This window comes from Theropithecus gelada, chromosome 19, assembly GCF_003255815.1.
Source record: "Theropithecus gelada isolate Dixy chromosome 19, Tgel_1.0, whole genome shotgun sequence".
NCBI lineage: Eukaryota > Metazoa > Chordata > Mammalia > Primates > Cercopithecidae > Theropithecus > Theropithecus gelada.
In genome coordinates this window covers 31472565-31497468 of record NC_037687.1, presented here as the reverse complement: position 1 = coordinate 31497468, position 24904 = coordinate 31472565, and the positions used below count along the sequence as shown (strand labels likewise).

General features: G+C 57.9%; 1 protein-coding gene across 3 annotated transcripts; it reads right to left on the bottom strand.

Moving 5' to 3' along the window:
• Positions 1–601: 601 nt before the first annotated feature.
• On the bottom strand, positions 602–22949 carry TTYH1 (tweety family member 1). Of its 3 annotated transcripts, XM_025366738.1 has the most exons (16): positions 22697–22912; positions 22304–22314; positions 21445–21580; positions 18867–19045; positions 16771–16882; positions 15748–15968; positions 11490–11585; positions 8925–8997; positions 8130–8205; positions 7471–7526; positions 7171–7263; positions 6841–6933; positions 1925–2067; positions 1749–1794; positions 1120–1203; positions 602–955 (listed from the first exon to the last, which is right to left on the bottom strand). In XM_025366738.1, exons 1-15 carry the CDS (start codon positions 22820–22822, stop codon positions 1162–1164), a joined length of 1503 nt encoding a protein of 500 aa, XP_025222523.1. In that variant the 5' UTR covers positions 22823–22912; the 3' UTR covers positions 602–955; positions 1120–1161. The 3 variants fall into 3 exon arrangements, with proteins under 3 accessions (XP_025222523.1, XP_025222524.1, XP_025222526.1); XM_025366741.1 differs by lacking the exons at positions 602–955; positions 7471–7526 and having other exon boundaries at positions 1133–1203; XM_025366739.1 differs by lacking the exons at positions 1749–1794; positions 21445–21580; positions 22304–22314 and having other exon boundaries at positions 1120–1200; positions 22697–22949.
• Positions 22950–24904: the final 1955 nt, after the last annotated feature.

The window sequence follows — 24904 nt, the reverse complement described above, 5'->3', positions numbered from 1 at the left end:
GCTCTTGCTCTGTTGCCCAGGCTGGAGTGCAGTGGCACGATCACAGCTCACTGCAGCCTCGAAACGGGCTCAAGCCAGGAGCCTCAGCCTCCCACGTAGCTGGCACCACAGGCATGCACCACCATACCCACCCTCCTAATTTCTCCTGAAATTCTTCTGTGCCTTTACTTGTACACATCCAGATCTTCCACCCATCTTATCTATAGAAGGTTTTGGCCAGATGGAGAGCCGATATGTCACTACTGCTGCTAAACCAACCGTCCTTTCCACACTGACTTGAAATCTGTCTTCTGTCATGCGTGTGTATATACACACACACACACACACACACACACAGATCTATTTCTAGGCCATCTATTCTGTGCCAGAGATGTCTGTGTCTCCCTATGTCAGAACACATGTATTACTTTTAGAATCAAAAGAAAGGGTTCTTTTTGTTTTTTGATTTTTTTTTTTTTTTTTTAAACCATGTCTTTGGAGCCCCTGCTGAGCCTGGACAGGCACAGAAATTCCTGGCGGCTGGGAGGCCAGGGGAGAGAGGACAGCAGGGAGGATGTCACAGCCCCGAATCAAGGGAGAGGAGAAATAAGGAGGACTCAGCTGCTTGTAAAATAGTCTTCCCTTTTATTTTCAATCAACCCTTTTCCAAGTTAGTGCCACGAGTTGAGATCAGGGGGTCAGAGCCCACTGGGATGTGGCGGGGGCAGCAGGGGGACTCATGTCCCCCGCACCAGCTCAGTCCCTCCAAGGATGGGACCGGCAGCCAGGGATGAAGGGTGTGAGGCTGTCTGCCCCCTCCCCTGCCAGCCCTACTCCCTAGTCTGCCCCCTCAGCTACTCCCAAGGCCAAGGACAGGGAGGCGGTCCTGTGCGGGCTGTCCGTGGCCAAGAGTGTTAGTGGTCAGAGCCCAGGCAGGCTGGGTTAGTGGGGTCTCCTCCGGCAGCCAGGGAAGGAACTGCAGAGAGAGGGAGAGACAGAGCAGTGATGCAGGTGGGAGGGCCTGCCCCGTGTGATCCACCCAGCAGGAAGCACGCAGCCCATGCCTGGAGCAGCTCAGAGGGCAGGAGGAGAGGGCAGAGGCCAGGCTGTAGGAGCTGGGGGTGTCCCTTGGAAGCTCACCGAAGAGGGGAGCCAGGGTCCAGTCCAGCAGGGAGGAGGGGCTCAGATAGACGACTGCCACTGCACAAAGCGCTTGGATTCCTGCTGGAAGATTCAGGGGAGAGGAGGGAATGGAGTGGGAATTGGTTTTGTACTGTGGGAGCCCTGCCCCTCCTCCCTCAGACCCAGGAGTCCAGGCCCTCAGCCCCTCCTCCCTCAGGCCCGAGTCCAGGCCCCCAGCCCCTCCTCCCTCAGACCCAGGAGTCCAGACCCCCAGTCCCCTCCTCCCTCAGACCCAGGAGTCCAGGACCCCCAGCCCCTCCTCCCTCAGACCCAGGAGTCCAGGACCCCCAGCCCCTCCTCCCTCAGACCCAGGAGTCCAGGACCCCCAGCTCCTCCTCCCTCAGACCCAGGAGTCCAGGTCCCCAGCCCCTCCTCCCTCAGACCCAGGAGTCCAGGCCCCCAGTCCCCTCCTCCCTCAGACCCAGGAGTCCAGACCCCCAGTCCCCTCCTCCCTCAGACCCAGGAGTCCAGACCCCCAGTCCCCTCCTCCCTCAGACCCAGGAGTCCAGACCCCCAGTCCCCTCCTCCCTCAGACCCAGGAGTCCAGACCCCCAGCCCCTCCTCCCTCAGACCCAGGCGTCCAGTACCTGAGGGTTGAAAGGGTCGTCATCGTCTGTGTCATCGTAGTCGTCACTGGGGTTTGATGCGGGGCATGGCAGAGAGGCGGGATGGGGACCCATCAGGAGGCTGCACCCCCCACCCCAACCATGGTCCCCAGGTGCTGCCCCCGCTCCCCAGGACCCTGCCCTCCCCCGCTCCTGACCTGGGTGGGAAGAGGGCCCAGGCTCGGGGCAGGCTGCAGAGCGCAGTGGCCAGTGCTCCTGCGGACAGCAGGGAGAAGAGCAGCAGGAAGAGCAGGCCTTCCAGGGCGTCTTCGCACAGGCCCCGCAGGGCTGCGCCATAGTCCTGAGGGGAGGGCGTCATCGGGCAGTGTCCCCACCCCCTCCCCCACCAGCACACACTGTGCACACCAGTCTGGCTGTCCTCCCAGCTGTGGTACTGCACACGTCAGCTGACTGCTCTGTGACTCAGTTTCCCCTGTCAAAGGGCAGTTCTGAGAATACAGTGGGGTCGTTGGTGTGATAGGCCTGGCACTCAGGAATTAATTGCACAGACTCCAGACTTGGCGTCTCCTGAGCTGCACACTCCCCCCCAACCCTGTGTCATTGCAGGTCCCCATCTCCCTTTCACATGGATCCTTCCCCACCAGCACCCCACATCCAGAACCAGTCCAGCATCTCCCACCAGCCCTGGGCCCTCTCCTCCATCTTCATCTGCCCCGGAACCTGAGAACTGCGCCTCCTGTTTCCCTTCTGCGTCCCGGCAGCGGCACCCCCTGCAGAAGCATCCTCTCCTGTACCAAGCGCCCGCAGGCCAGCCACCGCCAGCTCCGCCTTGGCCCAGGGGTGAGGGCTTCATAACCTGGGCCCTGCTGACATTTTGAGCCAGATCATTCTCTGTGGTGACGGCACTGCCCTGTGTGTTGTGGGGTGCTGAGCAGCACCGCTCAGTTCCACCCACCAGATGCCAGGAGGACCCCCTCCCGCAGTGTGGCAACCAACAGCAACTCTGCACCCAGTCAAGTGTCCGTGGGGGCTACAGCACATGGAACGGCACGTAAAAGAACCAACCAGTGGCTCAGGATGACACCACACACACAATACACACTCAACACGCCAACAAATGCTGGCTCTGATGACTGTCATCCCAAGAAATCAGCAGAAGCGGCCTTCACCGAATGCTAAGCACCTGCACAGCCTAATGCACTCAGTGGGGGTTGACAGAGCCTGCTCCGCCGCGGGCACTGCCCCCAGTACCAGGAAACTTTGGTAAACAGGACACAGAAGGTCATCTCAGAGGGTGGTGTGTGCAACGAGGTAGGAGGGCGAGGGTCAGTGCAGGGTGGGAGTAGGTCAGGTGACCCCACCAGCAGGGATGGGTCCTCCAGGAAGGAGCCAGGCAGAGGGCTGTGCAGAGGAAGCTGGGAAGGGCTGAGGCCAGAGGCAGACGTATCCAGGACTGACCACCCAGGCCCTTGTAGGTCAGGGCGAGGAGCAGGGATTTTAATCCGTGTCCAGGGGGAATCACCAAGGGTTTTAAGCAGAGGAAGAACTTGATCGGATTGTGTTTTAAAAGGATCACCCGGCTGGCTGGCTGCTGCATGCAGGACAGATGGGGGTAGGCGAGGGGGGGACAGGGAAGAGGCCCCTGCGGTCATGGCATTTAGGATGCGGGAACCCGGGCACAGTGGTGGAGGTAGGAACAGTGGTGGGAGTCCAGACAGGTTTCAGAGGAAGGGCCAACAGAACTTGTTCCGAGAATGGTTGTGGGAGGTAAGAGCAGGGAGCTGGTTGTGGGAGGATAAGCCTGAGTTTCTGGCAGGAGCACCTGGTTGAGGTGGGGTGTCTGTTACTAAGCCAGTGAGGGCAGGGGTAGGGACCTATCAGGGCAATGGAGGCTCTGTTTGGAGAGTATTGGTACATGCACACTGTCCTTCATCCTCACAACAGCCCTGCCAGGCAGACACTGACCCCCACACGCTGCTGCCTTTTGCAATGGTGGAAAGAAGTTGCAGCCCAGAGAGGGCAAGCTACTTGTCCGGAGTCACACAGTCTGGAAAGGGCAGAAGTGAGATGGAGCTGATTCACTTAGGCTCCGGCGCACACCCTCCTTCCTCCTCATCCCTGATGTCCCTTATTGTTGATTTTTCTTTTTTAATGTTAAAATAGAGATGGGGTTTCACCATGTTGGCCAGGCTGGTCTTGAACTCCTGAGCTCAAGGAGTTCTGATCTGCCCCACTGGGCCTCCCAAAGTGCTGGGATTATAGGCACAAGGCACCCATGCCCAGCCCCCTCTATTTTTTTTTTTTTTCTTTGAGATGGATGATCACTCTGTCGCCCAGGCTGGAGTGCAGTGGCATGATCTCAGCTCACTGCAACCTCCACCACCCCGGTTCAAGCAATTCTCGTTCCTCAGCCTCCTAAGTAGCTGGGAATGCAGGGGTGCGCCACCACGCCTGGCTAGTTTTTCTGTATTTTTACTAGAGATGGGATTTTCCCATGTTAGCCAGGCGGTTCTCAAACTCCTGACCTCAGATGATCCACCCACCTTGGTCTCCCAAAATGCTGGGATTAGGGGCATGAGCCACAGTGCCTGGCCTGGCTGATTATTCTTGATTTTTAATCTGTGAGGACCCTGATGCCCTGACAGGGGAGATGGAGGCCCAGGTTCTCATGGTGCAGCTGTAGGGGAGGGTAGAGTGATCTGTCCTCCTCCTTCCCTTCCCTCCCTCCACGAAGGAGTCTGGGGGCCTGTATTCCAGTTTCTGCCTAGGCCACAGAAAAGTGCCTGGACCCCAGTTTATCCTTATGCAAAAGATCAGGGCAGCCCTGGGCTGGGTGGGGGCCCAACCTTTCCCAGCTCGATAGTCGGCAATTCTGAACATGGCTTCAGTGCTTGCTCCCCACTCCCTTTTCGGAATGCCAATTTCAGAAGGGTGGGGGGCAGTGGGAGCCACAGAAGGGGTCCATCTGAGCCAGACCAGGGAAAGCTCAGGTCCAGGTATGGTGTAGATGAATCCCTTTTGGGTAGGGTTGCCAGATCAAATTCAGGACTTCCAGTTCAATTTGAATATCAGATGCCCATAAGGATAAACCGGGATCCAGGCAGTTTTCTGTGGCCTAGGCAGAAACTGGGCTGGAATATAGGCCCCCCGGACCCCTTTGTGGAGGGAGGGAAGGGAGGGAGGAGGACAGATACATAATTTTCTAGGGTAAGTATCTCCCCAGCATTGCACCGGGCATACTTATAGCAGAGTGGTTTGCTGTTTGCTGAATCTGGCAGTCCTATTCTAGGGTCCATGGGGGGACAGATGGGGAAGGGACCATGCTTCCTTCTCCAGCAGACAGAACGAGGCCTCAGCTGCAGTAGGGGCATTGGGCATTGAGAGTAGATGGATAAAGGCATTCCAGAAGCAGAAAGGACAAGACTGGGCAACTGCCTGGCTGTGGGGGGCAGAGGGTGGGGCCCTCCGGAAGGTCCCTCTCTCTTCAGTGTGCACGGGCTGTCTGGCCGTGGGACCTTGGGAAAGTCCCTCAACTCTGCACCTCATCTTCTAAGTCTGTTCAGTGGGATAATCATAGTTCCTTCCTCATAGCATTGTTATGAGTCATCGATGAGTTACCACCTGTGAAACGCAACAGGGTCAGGTACTCGGTGAAGCTATGCACATGTGCGGTCTTTGATGGGCAGACTGGCCGGGGAAAGGCATCCTCGGGTGTGTGTTTTCGAACAGCTCTCACTGGTTTTGTTTGTTTGTTTGTGACAGAGTTTCGCTCTTGTCGCCCAGGCTGGAGTGCAGTGGCGCAATCTCGGCTCACTGCAACCTCTGCCTCATGGGTTCAAGTAATTCTCCTGCCTCAGCCTCCCGAGTAGTTGGGATTATAGGTGCGCGCCACCACCGCGCCTGGCTAACTTTTTGTATTTTTAGTAGAGACGGGGTTTCACCATGTTGGCCAGGCTGGTCTTGAACTCCTGACCTCAGGTGATCCGCCCGCCTCGGCCTCCCAAAGTGCTGGGATTACAGACGTGAGCCTCTGCGCCCGGTCAGCTCCTACTGTTTTATAAGGAAATTTTTTTTTTCAATCCTCACAACCATCCAGTAAAAATAATAATAATAGGCCGGGCGCGGTGGCTCAAGCCTGTAATCCCAGCACTTTGGGAGGCCGAGACGGGCGGATCACGATGTCGGGAGATCGAGACCATCCTGGCTAACACGGTGAAACCCCATCTCTACTAAAAAAATACAAAAAACTAGCCGGGCGAGGTGGCGGGCGCCTGTAGTCCCAGCTACTCGGGAGGCTGAGGCAGGAGAATGGCGTGAACCCGGGAGGCGGAGCTTGCAGTGAGCTGAGATCCGGCCACTGCATTCCAGCCTGGGCGACAGAGTGAGACTCCGTCTCACAAAAAAAAAAAATAATAATAATAATAATAATAATAATAATAACACTCGTCCTTCCTCACGGTACGGGTGGGAAGCAGAGTCAGCCATGCTCACCTGCCTGTGGCCGTGCAGCCTACAGCAAAGCCCAAGCCGGAGTCCGCAGGACACCAGATATCTTTCCTCCTGGGCACCCTGCCCGCCCCTGCCTGTCCAGTGTATGAACAGCATACGCCCCAGGGGAGCTGGACAGGTGCCCACTCTTGCAATCCCAGTTTTATAAGTGAGGGAACTAACTGAGGTACAGAGAAGTTAGGTGACTTGCCCTTGGTCAAGAGCTAGGACTGGAACCCAGGCAGTCTTACTCCTGAACTCACTGAGCGGCAGCCTCTAGGAGGGAGGGAGAGGCAGGAGGAAGGAGAGAGGAGAGAAGACAAGGAAGGAAAAGGTGGCAGGAATGGACGGGGAGGGTGGGATGGGGACCCAGGGAGGAGTGCGGGAGTTGGAGGGGGGAAAGGGAGGGAGGAGGGAAGGAATATGGATAATGCTTGATAGGTAGGTAGACGACAGGTAGAGAATAGATACAGGACAGATAAATCATATAAACAGAGGATACAGAGATATCCTCAGGCGCAATGACAGGGGTCCAAGGAGAGGAAGGAGCTAGTTCTGTGGGTCGAGGCAGAGGCTCCCAAGACTCCCCGTGGGAGAAGAAATTGGGAAGGGGAAGGGGGTTCACCTTGTGCAGGCCACGGCAGTGCAGCAGTGCCACCAACTGGTGAAAGTTTCCTTCTGTCACATTCAGAGTCTCCTCCAAGGACAGCAGAGGCTTCTGCAGGGCGAGGACAGGTCGTTTTCCCACCTACTCGTCAGGCTCGCCCAGCGCCCTGGCCCCGCCCACAAGATAGGGCCCCGCCCAGCTCTGCGGCCCCGCCCACAACCCAGGGCCCCGCCCACACACGGCCAAGGGGTCCGGTTCTTTGGGTTCTACCTACGCCCCACAGCTCCACCGCGCCCCTCCCGCCTTCCCCTTGGGGTCCCCGTGTCTGGGGAGCGCCCACCCACCGACCTGCGCTGAAGGGAACTGAGGCACAGCTTCTCTCTCCAGGCCCAGCAGCTGGGAGTGGATGTTGGCCAGAGCTCGCTGGGACAGAGTCAGCCTCTGCAGAAAGAGAAAGGGAGGGAGGAGGACCCAGGAGTCGACGCCCCCGGCCCTCTTTCCTCTCCTCCGGACACAGCACTCGGGCCCCTGGCCTGCATCCTCCCCGGAACCCAGGAGTCCAGGCCCCAGCCCCAGTCCCTCCCCCTCCCTTCAGAGTCCAGATTTCTGGTTCCCTCAACACCCCTTTCCCTTGCCCGCAGCCCTAACCTGTTGGAAGGGGTTGGAGACGGCCTGGTTGCAGAGGAAATAATAGCTCAGGATGTCTGAAGTGGGAGGAGGAGAGGGGAGGAGGCCATGAGCCTGGGCCCCCAGGGACCTCCCGGGGGAAGGCCGGGGACTGGGGGTTTAGCAGGGTTAGGGGCCTCAGCCCAGCTCTGGAGGCCTCCTGGAGCCAGATGGCCTTACCTTCAGAGACCCGCCAGCCCCGCGTCCCTTCTGCTCCTGCCACAGCCAGAGCAGGCGCTGGTGCGCATCCCTGTACTCCCTGGGAAACCCTGACTTAATGGTGCTCCCCAGTTTTCTCCAGGGGGTGAAAGCCCCCATTCCTGACGCCCAGAAGCACCCTTTCCTGACCCTTCTCTCTCTTCCTGGCACCAGCGTATTAATCCCGCCCTCTTTTCCAGCGCACCAGGAGAGGCGCTGCCAGCGGGAGCGGAAGGGATGAGGGTTTGGGCGGTGGCGGGGCTCCAGGAGGGCTCCCAGCTGGGGAGTGGCCAGGAGCCCTGCTTCCCTTCCAGAGGGCTGGGTCTCGCCTGGCGGGCTGTACCCCCACCCCACCCTGGGCAGGACCGGGCACAGAGGAGGCCTGAGGAAGCCAGGGCCTGCACTGCCCAACCCGGCGGACCCACCAGGCCCTTGGAAATCACCTGAGCTGAGCCCTGTCTCCTCCTGGGTCAGGTTCAGAACATAAGGGTCTGGATTGGAGCAGAAGTCACTGAGGCCCTGTGTGAGGCAACAGAAAAGGGGCTCAAACCTGAAACTGCCCCGATTCCGCACTTCCACAGCACCCAGTGCCTGGCTCCCCGGCTCCCCTCCGCACCCAGGGGTCCAGGTCCCAGCCCATCCTCCCTCAGACTCAGGAGTCCAGGCCCCAGCCCTTCCTCCCTCAGACTCAGGAGTCCAGGTCCCAGCCCCTCCTCCCTCAGACCCAGGAGTCCAGGTCCCAGCCCCTCCTCCCTCAGACCCAGGAGTCCAGGTCCCAGCCCCTCCTCCCTCAGACCCAGGAGTCCAGGCCCCCAGTCCCTCCTCCCTCAGACCCAGGAGTCCAGACTCCCAGTCCCTCCTCCCTCAGACCCAGGAGTCCAGGCCCCAGCCCCTCCTCCCTCAGACCCAGGGGTCCAGACTCCCCAGCCCTTTCTCCCTCAGACCCAGGAGTCTAGGCCCCCAGCTTCTCCTCCCTCGCACCCAGGAGTCCAGACCCCCAGCCCCTCCTCACTCGTTCCTAGGAATCCAGGCTTCCAGCCCCTCCTCCATTACAGCCTAAGCGTCCAGGACACCAACCTGTACCCACTCAGGACCCAGGAAACCAGCCCTAAACCTCAGAGCTGTGATCGTGCCCCTCAATTCCTTTCTCTGCTAAGCCATGCCATCCCAGGATCCAGAAGTTGAAGTCTCCAGGCCCCCTGAGTCCCAGAGCCCAGTGGCCCGGCCCCGGCACTCACCACGGCCGTGGCTGCCTCCAGGCCCATGGAGCCCCAGCTCAGGACGAGAACCAGGAGACTCATGACCGTCATCCTAGAGTGGGGGAGGGAGGATCAGCCTGGGGTTCTTAATCTCCTAGCCTAGCCTCTTTCCACACCCCAAATCCCATCACAGCCGCCCCCCCAACCCCACACCCACCTCTGGAGCCTGGAGGATCAGAATTAGGGACACAGAAGTTCAGTGGTGGGGGGTGGGCCGGTGGCTGCTGACGTCCAGCTGGACATCTGGCTCCTGCCCAGATGAGCAGGGTGTGGGGTATGAGCAGGGCCCTGGGCTAGGGGGTCGTGGCTTGGATCCCAGCTCCAGGACCCTGACACAGTGACTGCTCACCTCTGGGCTCACTTCCCCCGAAGGTTCCCAAGTCCACCCACAGCCTGGTCAGCCTCTGGCTCTGCCCTGTCTCCTCTGAGAATGGGAGACAGTTCCAAGGCTGAAATCTGAAAGTCTCTGGACTTTCCAGGTGGGGAGGGGTGCAGGGGGCGTGTCAGCATTGGTAGGGTGACCAACAAGCTGGAAGGGCACCCAGGGGTCCCCAAACTGAAGGCCTGGCCTCCAGTCCCAGACTTGCCCCGTGTTGGCTAGGTTTACCTGTCTGTAAGCCTTCGCGGGGTCTCTCCCACTCTCTCAGGGACAATGGAGGCACGAGTTCAACTCTGCCCCACCCCACCAGGGCCAGAGAGGATGCAGGGACTCCTCCAATGGGAATGGCCTGCCTGGTTCAAATCCCAGCTCTGGCACTTCTAGCTGTGTGGCCCTGAGCAAGTGGCCCAGCCTCTCTGATCTTCAGTCTCTCCCTCTGTTAAACAGGGAGAAGGGCCGGGTGTGGTAGCTTGTGCCTGTAAACCTAGCACTTTGGAAGGCTGAGGCAGGCAGATCACTTGAGGCCAGGAGATCGAGACCAGCCTGGGCAACATAGCGAGACTCCATCTCTACAAAAATATGCAAAACTTAGGCCAGGCGCGGTGGCTTATGCCTGTAATCCCAACACTTTTGGAGGCAGAGGCGGGCGGATCACCTTAGGTCAGGCGTTCGAGACCATCCTGACCAACATGGAGAAACCCCGTCTCTACTAAAAATACAAACTTAGCCAGATATGGTGGCACATGCCTGTAATCCCAGCTACTTGGGAGGCAGAGGCAGGAGAATCGCTTGAACCCAGGAGGCAGAGGTTGCAGTGAGCCGAGATCGCACCACTGCACTCCAGCCTGGGCAATAAGAGCTAAACTCCATCTCAAAAAAAAACTTAGCCGGGAGTGGTGGCATGAGCCTATGGTCCCAGCTATTCTGGAGGCTGAGGTGGGGGGATCACTTGAGCCTCAGGGGACAGAGGCTGCAGTGAGCCGAGATCGTGCCACTGCACTCCAGCTTGGGCAACAAAGCAAGACCTTCTCAAAATAAAAAACAAAAATAGGCCGGGCGCGGTGGCCGAAGCCTGTAATCCCAGCACTTTGGGAGGCCGAGACGGGCGGATCACGAGGTCAGGAGATTGAGACCATCCTGGCTAACACGGTGAAACCCCGTCTCTACTAAAAAATACAAAAAACTAGCCGGGCGCGGTGGTGGGCACCTGTAGTCCCAGCAACTTGGGAGGCTGAGGCAGGAGAATGGCGTAAACCCGGGAGGCGGAGCTTGCAGTGAGCTGAGATCCAGCCACTGCACTCCAGCCTGGGTGACAGAGCGAGACTCTGTCTCAAAAAAAATAAAAAATAAAAAACAAAAATAAGAAACAGGGAGAAGGAAGCACCTTCCTCACAGGGTGGGCATGAGGCACTCCAGGGAGTACAGAGAAGAGTGTCGGGCGCGTAGAGTGATCTACGAAATAAGCGTGGTCCTGCGGCTCTGCCACGACACTTAAGGGCCGCTCAGCCTCGGACTTGGCCACCCTCTGCCTCAGGTCCCCGACCGGCCACATGGAGTCTTATGGTAACTCCTTTATCTGAAGGAATCAGCATGCATGACCCTCAATAGATCATCATCCTCATCTTTTTTTTTTTTTTTTTTTTTTGCACTCTGTCGCCCAGGCTGGAGTGCAATGGTGTGATCTCGGCTCACCGCAACCTCCACCCCCTGGGTTCAAGCAATTCTCCTGCCTCAGCCTCCTGAATATCTGGGACTACAGGTGCACATACCACCAAACCCGGCTAATTTTTGTATTTTTAGTAGAGACGGGGTTTCTCCATGTTGGTCAGGCTGGTCTCGAACTCCTGACCTCATGATCCACCCAGCTCGGCCTCCCAAAGGGCTGGGACTACAGGCGTGGGCCACAGCGCCTGGTCTCATCCTCATCTTTATTGCAAACACAATGATTATTTCTGCCATGATTCCAGCATACTTCATACTGTGAGGGCTGCCTGTTTTCAGGTCTGTCTCCGCCTCCCTCCTGGGCTACTCTGACTCTCTTTTCTTCGTGTGTACCCAGCCCTGAAGGACCACTGTCCTCCGTGTAGGACAGTTGTAAGACTGAGGTCCTGCCTGCCAGGAGAGTGCCAGGCACGCACTGGGGAACCCCTACTGCCTACACTTACACGATCACCAGCCACTTGCTCTGCTTCGCCAGGCCCAGGAGGGTGAAGAGGCAGACCAGCAGCTCCAGGAGCAGCAAGAGGACATAGGCCAGCCACCTGGGAGGGGAGATGGTAGGGCTGAAACCACAAACCTGCCTCCAGGCACCCCGGCGGAACAGCAACCCCGCCACCAACGTTCACCCCGCACCCCCAGCTCAGCCTCACATTCACTACCCTCCAAGCTCAGCCTCCTGCTATTTACTGTGTCTGGGCCACAGCCCAGCTCATCTGTGAAATGGGCTCATCAGGAGATGGGTCACTGGAGAGGTTTAGAATACAGGTCCTGAGCACCTGGGACTATCCCCTGGCTGGGCCGCACACACGTGCCCTGGACCAGGGACATGTGATGTGTCCTCTCCGAGCTCCCCATCCCCGACCCCGCCCTGCAGAGTGGAGCTATTCCTTCTCAGACTGCACCGAGGAGCCCATCGCATCCCCTGAGGGCAAACGTCTGGAGGCAGAGGCTGCCTGGTCTCAATCCCAGCCCCTCCGCTTAACCAGCCGGGTAACTCTGTCTGGGTAACCTTAGCCTCTCGTTCCTCAGTTTCCCCACCTGCAACGTGGGGAGCGCAGCACCACTGGCTTGAGAATGTTGCCCCAAGTGGGATGCGTGACTAGAAGTGCTCAGAGAGTGCCAGGTACGTGGACACACTTAGAGGTTAGCCTGAGCATGAAAGAGGGAACTGAGATGTTATTTAATAGTTAATACTTGGCCGGGCGCAGTGTAATCCCTGCACTTTGGGAGGCTGAGGCGAGCGGATCACTTGAGGTCAGGAGTTTGAGACCAGCCTGGCCAACATGGTGAAACCCTGTCTCTACTAAAAATACAATTAGCCGGGTGTAGTGGTGCACACCTGTAATCCCAGCTACTTGGGAGGCTGAGGCAGGAGATCATTTGAATCCAGGAGGTGGAGGTTGCAGTGAGCCAAGATGGCACCATTGCACTCCAGCCTGGGCAACAAGAATGAGACTCAGCCTCAAAAATGGAAAAAAAAAAAAAAGTTAATACTTAAATATCTGCAAAGCGCCCACCACGATTCAGGAGGTGCAAGCACCCAAGCCACAGTGAGAGACAGGACCAGCTGGATTTCCTAAGCCCACCAAGAACCCCTAAGCCTAGCTGGGAAGGTGACTGCCTCCACCTTTAAACACGGGGCGTGCAAGTTAGTTCACACCTGACCAATCAGGTAGCAAAGAGAGCTCACTGAAATGCTAATTAGGCAAAAACAGGAAGTAAAGAAATAGCCAATCATCCATCGCCTGAGGGCTTTGGATCCCCTCCGTTTGTATGGGGGCTATTTTCACTCTATTAAATCTTGTAACTGCACACTCTTCTGGTCCATGTCTATTATGGCTCGAGCTGAGTTTTACTCGCCGTCCACCACTGCTATTTGCCGCAGTCGCAGACCCGCCACTGACTTCCACCCCTCCGGATCCAGCAGGGTGTCTGCTGTGCTCCTGATGCAGCCAGGTGCCTGTTGCTACCCCCAATCGGGCTAAAGGCTTGCCTTTGTTCCTGCACTGCTCAGTGCCTGGGTTCGTCCTAATCGAGCTGAACACTAGTCGCTGGGTTCCACGGTTCTCTTCCGTGACCCATGGCTTCTAATACAGCTATAACACTCACCACATGGCCCAAGATCCCATTCCTTGGAATCCGTGAGGCCAAGAACCCCAGGTCAGAGAACAAGAGGCTTGCGGCTACCTTGGAAGCAGCCGCCACCATCTATGGAGTTCTGGGAGGAAGGACCCCCCCCCCCCCAGGGAACAACAGTGCAGTGCCCGGCACTTAGTAAGTGCCCAGTTAATCCTGCCATTCTCTGCAGGCCCCACAAGCTTGGGCTTCACTCCTTACCCTCATCTCTGGCTGCTTCCCCCAGCCTCACAAGTGCCGCCTCCTGCAAGACTCCCTTGAGGGCCCCTGATTTGTCTCTCGAGGGACTCCCAAGTGTGGGGTGCTTTCGCAGTGGTGCACCCGGAATATACCCTGGCATCACCCTCATGGCTACCCCCACTTCCCTGCCCTCCCCCAGGAGGAGGAGCTGAGGCCCGGCTTGTGTGGCCCCTGGGCCTGACCACAGTGCAGGACCTGGATTTCCGCAAACTTAGGCCTGTCTGTCTGTTGCATCTGCTGCCCTGCAGGTGTGTCTTGACCTCCAGCTTTTTCAGCCCCAGTCTGCCTTCCCCACTCCCGGAAGGTCTCCAGAATCTCAGCCCATGCCCCGCAGGCAGGGCCCCCAGCTGACGTCGCATGAATGAATGAATGAATGAATGAATTATTACTAATGGTCAAAGCGATGAGGATGCCATCATGGTGGCCGTTGGGAAGGGTGGCTGCCTGGACGCTGCACAGCCCCCTGCCTCCTCTTCTCCAAATGCCACCTTCTCAGTCCCCCTGATGAACTGCCAGACTCTGTTCCACCTCATCTCCCTCTATAATTTTCTTTTTTTCTTTCTCTTTTTTTTTTTTTTTTGAGACAGAGTCTCACTCCACTACTCAGGCTGGAGTGCAGTGGCACAATCTCCGCTCACTGCAAGCTCCGCCTCCCAGGTTCACGCCATTCTCCTGCCTCAGCCTCCTGAGTAGCTGGGACTACAGGTGCCCGCCACCACGCTTGGCTAATTTTTGTATTTTTAGTAGAGACGGAGTTTCACCGTGTTAGCCAGGATGGTCTCCATCTCTTGACCTCGTGATCCTCCCACCTCGGCCTCCCAAAGTGCTGGGATTACAGGCGTGAGCCACCGTGCCCGGCCCCCCTCTGTAATTTTCTCCAAAGTTCTCATGGCCCAACACCTTACAGACGGTTTTGCTCTGCGTTTGTCCTTTGCTGGCGCCCCCTAGAGGACGCAGCCACGTGGCAGGGATTTCTGCCACTTGCTCACTGCCCTGCCCCTCCTACCTGGGCGGCTGCACTTCCTGTGCATCTCTGCGGTGCTCTCCCTGTGCCAATCGCCCTTCTCAGCACTCAGATGCCAACTCAACAGTTCACAACAATTTAACAAGGGGGACGCTGCCCCGATTCCCATTTCACAGACGGGGCCTGCAAAGTAACTTGATTGCAGCCGTGTAGTTAGGGAGGGGCTGGCTGGCTTTCAAGTGCAGGTTCCTAACCTGTAGGTCCGCTGCCTCTTTCGCCAGAGGGTGCTAAATAAATGGTGCGGAACAACACTTTGGGAGGCCTAGGAGGGCAGATCACGAGGTCAGGAGTTCGAGACTAGCCTGGCCAACATGGTGAAACCCCATCTCTACTAAGAATACAAAAATCAGCCGGGCGTGGTGGCGCATGCCTGTAATGCCAGCTACTCCCGAGGCTGAGGCAGGAGAATCGCTTGAATCCGGGAGGCGGAGGTTGCAGTGAGCTGAGATCGCGCCGTTGCACTCCAGCCTGGGTAACAGAGCGAGACTCCATCTCAAAAAAAAAAAAAATAGTGCTGAAAAAATGCACGTGTCACATGGATGAACGGGTGAGTGAGTGACCTGCTGGGTTAGTTCAGGAGTGACTGAGTCCAAGAGTGACTTGCTGAATGAATGAGTCAAGGAATGAACGCATGTGTGAATAAGTGAGTGAAGTGATGATGGAGGGGGTGGATGAGTGAATGGGCGAGGACATGGGTGTCAGGATGGTCATGGGGTCCCATGATCTGTCCCTCCACAGCAGGGTTTATCAACCTCATCATTTTTTTTTTTTTTTTTTTTTTGAGATGGAGTCTCACTCTATCGCCCAGCCTACAGTGCAATGGCGAAATCTCGGCTCACCACAACCTCCACCTCCCGGGTTCAAGGGAGTCTCCTGCCTCAGCCTCCCGAGTAGCTGGGATTACAGACGTCTGCCACCACACCTGGCAAATTTTTGTATTTTTGGTAGAGTCAGGGTTTCACCCTGTTGGCCGGGCTGGTCTCAAACTCCTGACCTCAGGTGATCCACCCACCTCAGCCTCCCAAAGTGCTGGGATTACAGGCCTGAGCCACTGAGCCTTGCCAGCCTCGTCATAATTGACATGGTGGCTGGATCATTCCCTGCCGATGGGTGGGGAGGGGGGTCCTGTGCCTTGCAGGGTGTTGAACAGTCCCTGGGCCCTACCCACTGGATGCCAGAAGGTGCACACTGCCCCCCACCGGCTGTCACCACCAAAACTGTCTCCAGACATGGCCAACTGTCCCCCCGGGGACTCTGTCTGAGAGCTGCTGGCACTGAGAGCAAGAGCAGCAGCAGCCTCTCACCTGTATTCCTCCACGAAGGACACATCTTCAGCCACCTGCAGGGGGCTCAGGGGCACTCCCTGCCAGAAGGCCAGCCCCTGCAGCTGCTGGGCCACCGCCTCTGCCTGCCGCCGAGCCCCTCGGGCAGCAGCCACCAGCTCCGTGCGCGGCTCGAGCACCTCCTCCAGGGTGGTCAGCTCTGTCCTCACTGCCTCACCCAGCCTCTCCACCATCTCCAACACCTGGGGACAGGACAGGGGCTGAGGTCTGGGAAGGACATCCTTGGGGGAGCCCACGGTCAAGGCCCGGGGTTTTAGAGGTGAAGGAGGGGTGCACAGTAGCGGGTGTCTGAGATCTGGAGTCTGGGACATCTGAGGATTGAGGAAGGGAAGGGGTTGGGGAGGGGCTCCAACATCAAGTTCATGGAGTTCTGTGGCCTCTATCCAGAGCTCTGGGCGGTTGGTAGCTTGAGCCCAGGGTAGTGAGTCCAGCCCCAGGACTGAGATTAAGTCTGGAGCTTTAGGTCTGAAGTTTTCATCTGCCTTCCAGAATCTGGGGTCTCAAGTCTGGGTCCCATGGTCTGGGGTCTGCAGCTGGACATGGAATCTAAGGCCTGAGGTGGGGCCAGGCCTCAGCCCCAGGGCCCAGAATCCTGGAGCTGAGGTCAGAGCTGAAGCCTCAAGTCGGGGACCTGGGCCTCAGGGCGGGGGTCCCTGAGCTTGCTTATGGGCCAAGAATCAGGTCTGGGGCCCTGGATCTGGCCCGAGGACAGGGGCTGGTGTCCCCGGTAGTTGGTTTCTGTGTGGTTTGGGGGTTTCAGGTAAGGTCTAGGGCTGGGCCTGGGTGTGAGGTCCTCAATTTGCAGCCAGGGTAGGGGGTTGGGTGGACAGTCTGAGGTCCGTGGGTCTCAGGATGAAGTTCCGAATCTGGGGTCCTAAGCTTCAAGCCTGGGGTCTTAGCTCTGAGTTTGGATCCCTTTGTCCTTGGGTGTGGGGAGCCCATCCGGGTGTGGGTCTGGGGTCCCACTGGTCGCTGGCCCCTCACCAGGTGGTCAATGGCGCTGAGTGTGTGGTTGGCGTGCAGCAGCGCGGAGCTGAGCTGGGACACCCCATCACTGGTCTCACTGTTGCCATAGAAACCGATGCCAATGCCAATGCTGAGCGGAGGAGGAGGGAGAGGAATCTCAGCGGGTCCCAGGACCCCGGGGGCCACCGTCCCCTCCCACCCCATCCCCTCCACCCCGCCTTCTTATCCACCCCTCCCATCTCTCAGCCCCACCCCATTGGTCCAGCCCGTGGGAAAAGGGCGACTTCAGCCTGGCCCCCATCGGTTGCCAAGGTAACGGGAAGGCCTCACTCCCCCAGCGGAGGGACGTCATTGTGATGCTAATGGTGGGTGGAGTGGTAGGGGGGAGGGAGCCCCCGATTTAACTCGCACCTCCCTGGAGCAGAACCCCAGTCACACCCAGCTTCGGGATGGGCCGTCTTCCCCTCCCGATGACTGCCTGCCCCACACCCTTCCCCTGCATCCTTTGCCAGGCAGGCAGCCCTCCTGGCACCTGTCCTAGGGTGCCCTAGGGTCCTTGGAGTCCGCAGCGTCAACCCCTCGTGCTGAGACGTCCCCCGCCCCCACCTGCTGGGGGTTCCTAAGGGTACGAGGGGGCAGCTGTCACCATCTCCTGGGGGGGACGCTGAGCCTGGAGCTCTCAGCCTTCCCCCACCCGGGACCCAAGCGTCTGGCCAGCTGGGAGGGAAGTAAGGGAATGTGGGAGGGAGGCTGGAGGATGGGCCAGAAGCCGTGCCCCCGCCCGGGCCCTGCCAACACACAGAGCTCCATTGTGGGGCCTGAATGTGGGGCCCCAGACCCCTCCCGTCCCCGCCCCCGGCCGGTGTCCCGCAGTGGAGGGGGCGGGAGCCTGACACCCTCACAGTTCCCAGCCCCGGCTGGGCCTCCACCCCCATCCCTCGGGTCGGACGCCCAGTGTCCCCGCCCCATTGTTTGGAGTCCTACAAAGCTCCTCTTGTTCCCAGTTCCCCCCAGGCTGCGGGGGCTGGGGCCGTGTCTCTCCCCCACTGGGCCTTTGTCCACCTCCCCTGTCTCCCCCCACGCCAGAGAGCTGGAGGAGGAAGCGTCCTGGATACAGGGCACCCATACAGGTCCCTCCCCTTGCCCACTGTGGGTCTGGGGGCAGGCCGCTGGCCCTGTGGGACCGCCCCCCCCGCTGTCTGTGGAAGAAGATAGCCGTCTGTAACTTGTGGGTGCCGCTGTGCCGGGGAGGGGGCTATGCTCAGAGCTTGCTCTTGGTAGGTGGTGTGTTCACATTGGAAGCCCCCTAAGCTCCCTTTGCGGGGTGTGACGGGGTCCTACTAACCTGGGTCTGAATCTCCATGCTGCCTCTTAAGCCACGTGGCCTTGAAAGGTGACCTCCCCTCTGTCCCTGAGCCTTCCTCTTTGGAAACTGGGCCTGATACCCCTGAATCCAGCAGCATTATTGTGAGAAGGAATTAGACCAGCTCAGGTCTGGGCACAGATGAGGTGCTCTTGGAGGGTGAGTATCTATTTATCATCTGTCTCCCTGATTAGAACATAAGCTGCATGAGGGGCTCCTTGCCTGGCTTGGTCAGTATCTGGCACATAGTAGATAATAAATAGTTGTTGAATGAATGAACTGGTGAATGACGGAATGACAGACATCACCAGTTAACGTTGGCTGAGAGTAGCTGCAAGCCAGACACCGTGCTTTCTCTCCATCTTACCCCAGCAGGAGGTGGGCGAGACGGTAATACCCACTTTACAGAGGTGGACATTGAGGCCCAGGGAGACTATCACTCCCTTAGGTCACACGGCTCTTCAATGGGAGAGCCACCAAAACCAAGCCATCTGACTGCCCCTGCACCTTCTCCCCAGATGGCTGCCCTTGATTCACTTCCTCTCCAGAACCTCGCTTTCTCCATCCATCGAATGGAAGAGTCCTTCCTGCTGTGTGCTGAAGCGGGCTTGCAAATGGCGGGGAGAGGGACGAGGGAATTTTCTCCTTCCTGTCTGCTTCCTCCACGTCCCCGGAGGACACCCCCAGGAAGGCCAGCAGAGAGCTTGGGGAGCCCTGTCCCCACCGCCCACCCACCCTGGGGCCCCATTACCAGCCGGCGAGAAGGGCGACAATGCAGCTCCAGGTGACGCAGCCTCCTCCGGGCGAGGGGGTCTTGGACCCGGGAGGCTCGGGGGGCCGGCAGCAGCAGAAGCGGATGAGGTAGACAGCGATGAAAATGAGGCTCAGGCCCAGGCCCAGGCCCGCCAAGGCCGCCACCAGCAACAAGGCCTGGGGAAGGGGGTGACATCAGGCCTCCGAGGGCACCAGCGTGTCCCACACTCAGATCCCCCTTCCTGCGTGGCTTGGGGGTCGGGGTCTGGGACGTCAGAGTGAAGGTGGGAGGCATCCCTGGCCTAATCTTGGGGGAGATTGGGGCCCAGCCCCTCCCAGGCCGGCAGCTGGAGTTCCAGGTGTCAGGGCCAGCTTGCTGGAGGGAGCTTCCAACTGGGGACCCCCAGCCTTGGGTCCCAGGTCTGCTCTGCCCTCCAATAGCTGTGCAACCTTTAGCAGGAACCACCCCTTCTCCGAGCCTGGGTTTCCTTCTGCAGCCAGCAGTTGGAATGGAGCATTTCCCAAGGCCCCTCCACAATTGTGTGGGATCAGGGGGCCAGTGGGGGTGTGGGGGCACCTGTTCCTGGTGCCTCGGGCCAGGCTGGGGGAGGTGTGCTTCCTCCCCCTCTCCTCCCTGCTCACTGTCTCCCCTGCTGCTAAGCGCCACACCCCACTGCACCTGAGCTTGTCACCCAGAGACGGGGCGAGGGGCTGTGTGGCAATGTGTGTGTGTGTGTGTGTGTGTGTGTGTGTGTGTGTGTGTATGCAAGACTCAGAAATGGAAACTGGGAGAATGAAGACAGAACAGAGAGAGAGAGAGAGATGGAGGGAGGCTCAGGCAGAAAGACACAACCAAAAAAAGAGACAAAGATAAGACAAGGTTTGGGCATGAGTCAGAAAAAGGCAGAGAGCAAAAGAGATCAAATCAGAAAGGAAGAGCAGAGTAAGGGAGAGAGAATGTGAGAACACTATAGAGACAGGAGAGACACACAAGGACAGAGAGGCTGAGAGAGCCAAGGCCCGGGAAGACAGAGGCAAGCAGTGGAAACATTCTGCGGTGGGGAAAGCCTTGCAGAATAACAGGGTGTCCACGTGGCGGGGATTTTACAGCTGACCTGTGCGGTCCCAGAGGCCCAGAGGACCACAGTGGCCCAGGGGGTTTGTACTGAGCCCGGGAGGTTGGAGGGACAACATTGGGATCAGAGTCACACTTCTGGACTTGCCAAGGCTGTTTCCCCTAAACCATGGTGTTTCTGCCTTTGTCCACACACACACACACAGACACACACACACAGTGGCACAGTGGTGTGTGTGTGTCCTAAGTGTGTGCAGTGTTTGTGTTTCTGGTGTGAGACTGGATGTTTTTATCTTTGGGTTGTCTCCATGACATGAGGATGCACCTGAGTGTGCCTCCTGGTGCACTGGTGTCTGCAAATGAGAACATCTGTGGGCATTTGCGTGTTCTGGGCACAGTTCCTTGGGTCTGTGAGTGGGTCCAGTTGTGTGTGTGTAACAGTGTGGGTGAGTGTGTGTGGATGCGTGACTGCATGTGAGGGTGTGTGTGCACATGAATGTTAGAGTCAATATATGTGTGCATGTGTGTGTATATGTGAATGTGAAATGTATCAATGTGTGTGTGCATGTGTGTGTATATGGGAGTATAAACGTGTATGTGTAACTGTGCATGCATGAGTGTGTGAGCATATATATATAAGTGCAGTGTGTGCTTGTATATGGGAGTAAATGCTTATGCGTGTATGTGAGCGTGTGTTGAGTCACTGTGTGCAGTGTGTGTGTGCATATGTGTGATTGTGTATGTGTAAGTGGGTCTAGCCATGTGAGTGTATGCATGTGTCCATATGCGCGTGTTGTATGTGGGTGTGAGTGCATAGTGGGAGTAGTAAATGGGTATATGTGTGTGTGCATATGTGTGTGCATGTGGTGTATAATGAGAGTAAGTGGGCGTGTGTATGCCTGTGCAGATGTGAGTGTGTAATGGGAGTGTGTGCATGTGAGTATGTAATGGGAGCGTGTGTGTGCCTGTGCAGATGTGAGTGTGTACTGGGAGTAAGTGGGCGTGTCTGAGTGTGCCTGTGCATATGTGAGTGCATGTGTGTAATAAGATTAAGTGGACGTGTGTGTGTGCCTGTGCATACGTATGTGTGCAGGTGTGTAATGAAAGTAAGTGGGCATGTCTGAGTGTACCTGTGCATGTGTGTGAGTGCATGTGAGTGTGTAATGGGAGTAAGAGAGCGTGTGTGTAATGGGAGTAAGTGGGCGTGTCTGAGTGTGCCTGTGCATATGTGAGTGTGTGCATATGAGTGTGCTGGCAGTAAGTGGGCGTGTGTGTGTGCCTGTGCATATGCGGGTGAGTGTGTGTGTGTGTGGCTGTGTGCCTCCCCGCGGGCCAGTGTCCCAGAGGCCCTGGCTGTGTCTGCAGCTGTGCCCACGGTGGTCGCGTCCCTGGAGGGGTCCCCCTCTCCCCGCTCGGCTGTGGGACTCTGCTTGCGCATCCCTGCCACCCTGACCCTGACCCCCGACCATGGGGGCGGAGTGAGGCTCCCCCAAACCCGTGCCTCTGGCGGTGACTGGGGCCGCGGATCCCCGCGTAAGGCTTCGGGAGGTCTCGGGGCCAGAGCGGGCGTGAGTCTGGGCCCAGGCCGGAGCCGGTGGAGCAGCGGGGTTGGAGGTGGCCGTTGTGTAATCGCGAGGCTGTGGGCGAGGGGACGGCGGTCCCCGTGTGTGGGGAGAGGGGGCGGGCGAGGAGCAGGCGGGGAAGAGCTGCTCAGGGCTGTGCCAGCCATGACCCAAATAGCTCAGAACACAGCACGCATCCCCTCCGCGCTTTTCTGGGACCCCCTCCACGCCCCCTGAGCTCTCCAATCCCAGCCCCCTTTTCCCAGGAGCAACCCAGGACAGCGCCCAGGGACTCAGGCCCCATCGGCAGGGCCAGGACCCGTCCTGGGGCCACATCGGGACTCCCTGCACCCCCACGCGTGCCCAGCTCTGCCGAGCCTTTCTCCTCATTAATCTCAAAGTCAAGGACTTGAATTAAACTGGGTCAGAGGACAGCTCTTTCGCCCGTTGGAGCTGCCCCGAGCTGGGTCCCTTCCCCAGGGACCCCGGCTTCTGCGAGGTTCCCACACCGGCCCCACCCTCGGCACCCGGGTCTGTCATCCCGAGGCTCCCCAAACCCAGCCTCATCTCGGCCCTCACCCCTGCAGCGTCCTGACCACCCCTTCTTTCTTGGGACGGGCAGGAAGCTTTCTCTCCCAGCACGCCTTCATTTTCCAGCCCTGGCACTCAGCCCCTTGAGCCCCCTTCCCCATTTCAGACTTTCAATCCCATCCCAGCACCCCAGAAGCCAGCGTTTTCCCCTCCACCGTTATCAGGTCCGCTGTCTCCTGGGTCCCGCCTTATCTGGGACATATTGACCTGCTCTGATCCTGTGGGGCTGGCTCATCTTTTAGGGCAGGGAGAGTAGACCTAACCTCCCGATGACCCTGGAGGCCAGCTTCCCAGGCAGGTATCAGACACCCGGGAATCCGGGTCCCCCCCTCCCCTCCACTCCATGAACTCAGGGGTCCAGGCCCCCAGCCTTCCCTTATTGAGAGAGCTCGAGGTCTGGACCCCGAGCGAGCGCGCGTCCCGGGAGAACCTCCAGGTATGGAAGCCCCAGGCTCCTCCTCCCTTCGCAACCCCAAAGTCCGGGCCGGCCCCCAGCCTCCGGGGGAGCTCAGGAGATCTGTGACCCAGCCCCCTCCTCCCTCGGGACCCAGGAGCTCCGGCCCCCAGCCCTGGTCCCCAGGCCCTGGCCCCCGGTCCCACCTGCTGGTATTCCTGCTCTTGGGGCGCGAAACCGCTGGGCACCGGGCGGAGCTGGAAGTCGGCGCGGGGCAGCTGGTGGAGGAGATGCACCCAAGCCGAGGGCCGGTAGCCCGGGGGCGCCCCCATGGCCCCCGGGGGAGGGGGCAGCGGGGCGGACGCCGGGGCTGCGGGAGCCTCCGGAGTCGAGCGGGGCGCGGGCGGCGCGGGGTCTGGCTGGGCTCAGGGGAGCGGGAGCGGGGGGGAGGCAGGGGGTGGGGGGCGGAGATTGGGGGGAGGGAGGCGCGGGCCGGGCGGGGACGGTGCTGCCCCTGGTGGTCGCGGCGGGGACTGCGGGAGTCAGGAGGCTCCGGCGCTCCACTCCCCCCCCTTCCCGCCCCCACCGTGGTCGCGGCTCCCACCTGCTGCCCGCGCAGGTACCGCGCTGCTGGCGTCGGTGGCATCCGGAGAGCTGGCTTGCACCGCGATTGAAAACAGCCCTCCTTATCCATAAGAGGCCACTCATATTGTTATTTCACCCTAAAACCTAATGATCCCTTTATCCTTATGGAGAACCTTCATGTCTGCGTAAAGGTCGCTAGTAAGTACAGAGCGTTTTACAAAGAGCGGCCAGTTCCACGGATAAAAATTCCTCTGTGTATGAAAGTGCTCTCACCTGTAAAAGATGCCCGTGTTTCTGTAAAATCTCCGTCCCACTTTTATTTCTAACCTGTATAAGGACACAGCTTCTAAGCACAAACCCTCCTGTGTGTATAGGCTACTCCAGAACGTACTGTAAAATCCACACGCCTGTGTAAGAAGCCTTCATATCCGCATAAGGACCCCTTCTACCTGCATAAGGACCCTGGCCATCTATATAAAGGGGCCCTTCCCTTCCTGTAAACTGACTCAGGATTGCTTACTTGTGTACAACAACCCCTGCCCCTTGGCATTCGCGGTACAGTTACAAAGTATTTTTCCAGCCACTCCCCATGTTACATCTCACTGGAATCCTCCGATGCCACACTGATAGATGGGGAAGTGCCAGCCCTGGGAGGGGACTTGGCCACTATGACATCATCACCCAGACTGTCATTATTGCAGCCAAAACTAGGTGCTCAGGAATCCGGCCCCAGGGGTCCCCTCTTGCTGTAAGGCAGGATGAGACTTTGCCATCTGAAAACCACACACGTGGCCTCTCTTGTGGGGATTGGGATGAGTGAAAGAAGGGAGACTAGTGCTCCACTTACCCCATTTCCATATTTTGCTCCAGATTGACAAGAAAGGACTAGGGAAAGGAGGAATGCTGGTGGTAGTGGAGGTGGTGGTGGTGATGATAATGATGGTGGTGATTATGTTCATGATATGGTGTCATGATGATGGTGACAGTGACGGTGATGGTGATGATGATGGTGGTGGTGATGATGGTGATGATGGTGATGGTGATGATGAAAGTTGTGATGGTGATGATGATGATGGTGGTGGTGAGGATGGTGGTGGTGGTGAGGATGGTGGTGATGATGGTGATGAAGGTGGTGATGATGATGATGGTGGTGGTGAGGATGGTGGTGATGATGGTGATGATGGTGGTGATGATGGTGATGGTGGTGGTGAGGATGGTGGTGATGATGGTGATGATGGTGGTGATGATGGTGATGATGGTGGTGGTGAGGATGGTGATGATGGTGGTGATGATGGTGATGATAGTGATGATAGTGATGATGGTGATGATGGTGATGATGGTGACGGTGATGATGATGGTGAAGATGAGGATGTGATGATGGTGATAATGATGATGATGATGATGGTGAAGACATGATTATGTTGACATGTCATGATGATAATGTTAATGATGATGAGGATGGTGGTGGTGGAGGATGATGAGGTGATGACAGTGAAGAGGAGAGTAGTGATATTGGTGATGGTATTGATGATGAAATGGGAGAGTGAGAATAGGCACCTTATCTCTCTCTTTCTCTCTCTCTCTCTCTCTCACACACACACACAGACACACCCCTTCTCCTCACTACCCCAGGTCTTCTCCAGCTTCTTGTGGTTCTGCCTAGAGTCATGTTCTCCACCATTCCCAGCCAGGTGCTCTACATGGGGCTTGGGGATGAAGAAGATCCTGAGATGAGCAGTCAGAGGTGTATTGAATGACTCTAGGCAAGTAGTTTTCCATCTTGGAGTCTCTCTTTTTCTGTCTGTAAAATGAAGGCTTAATGCTTTAGG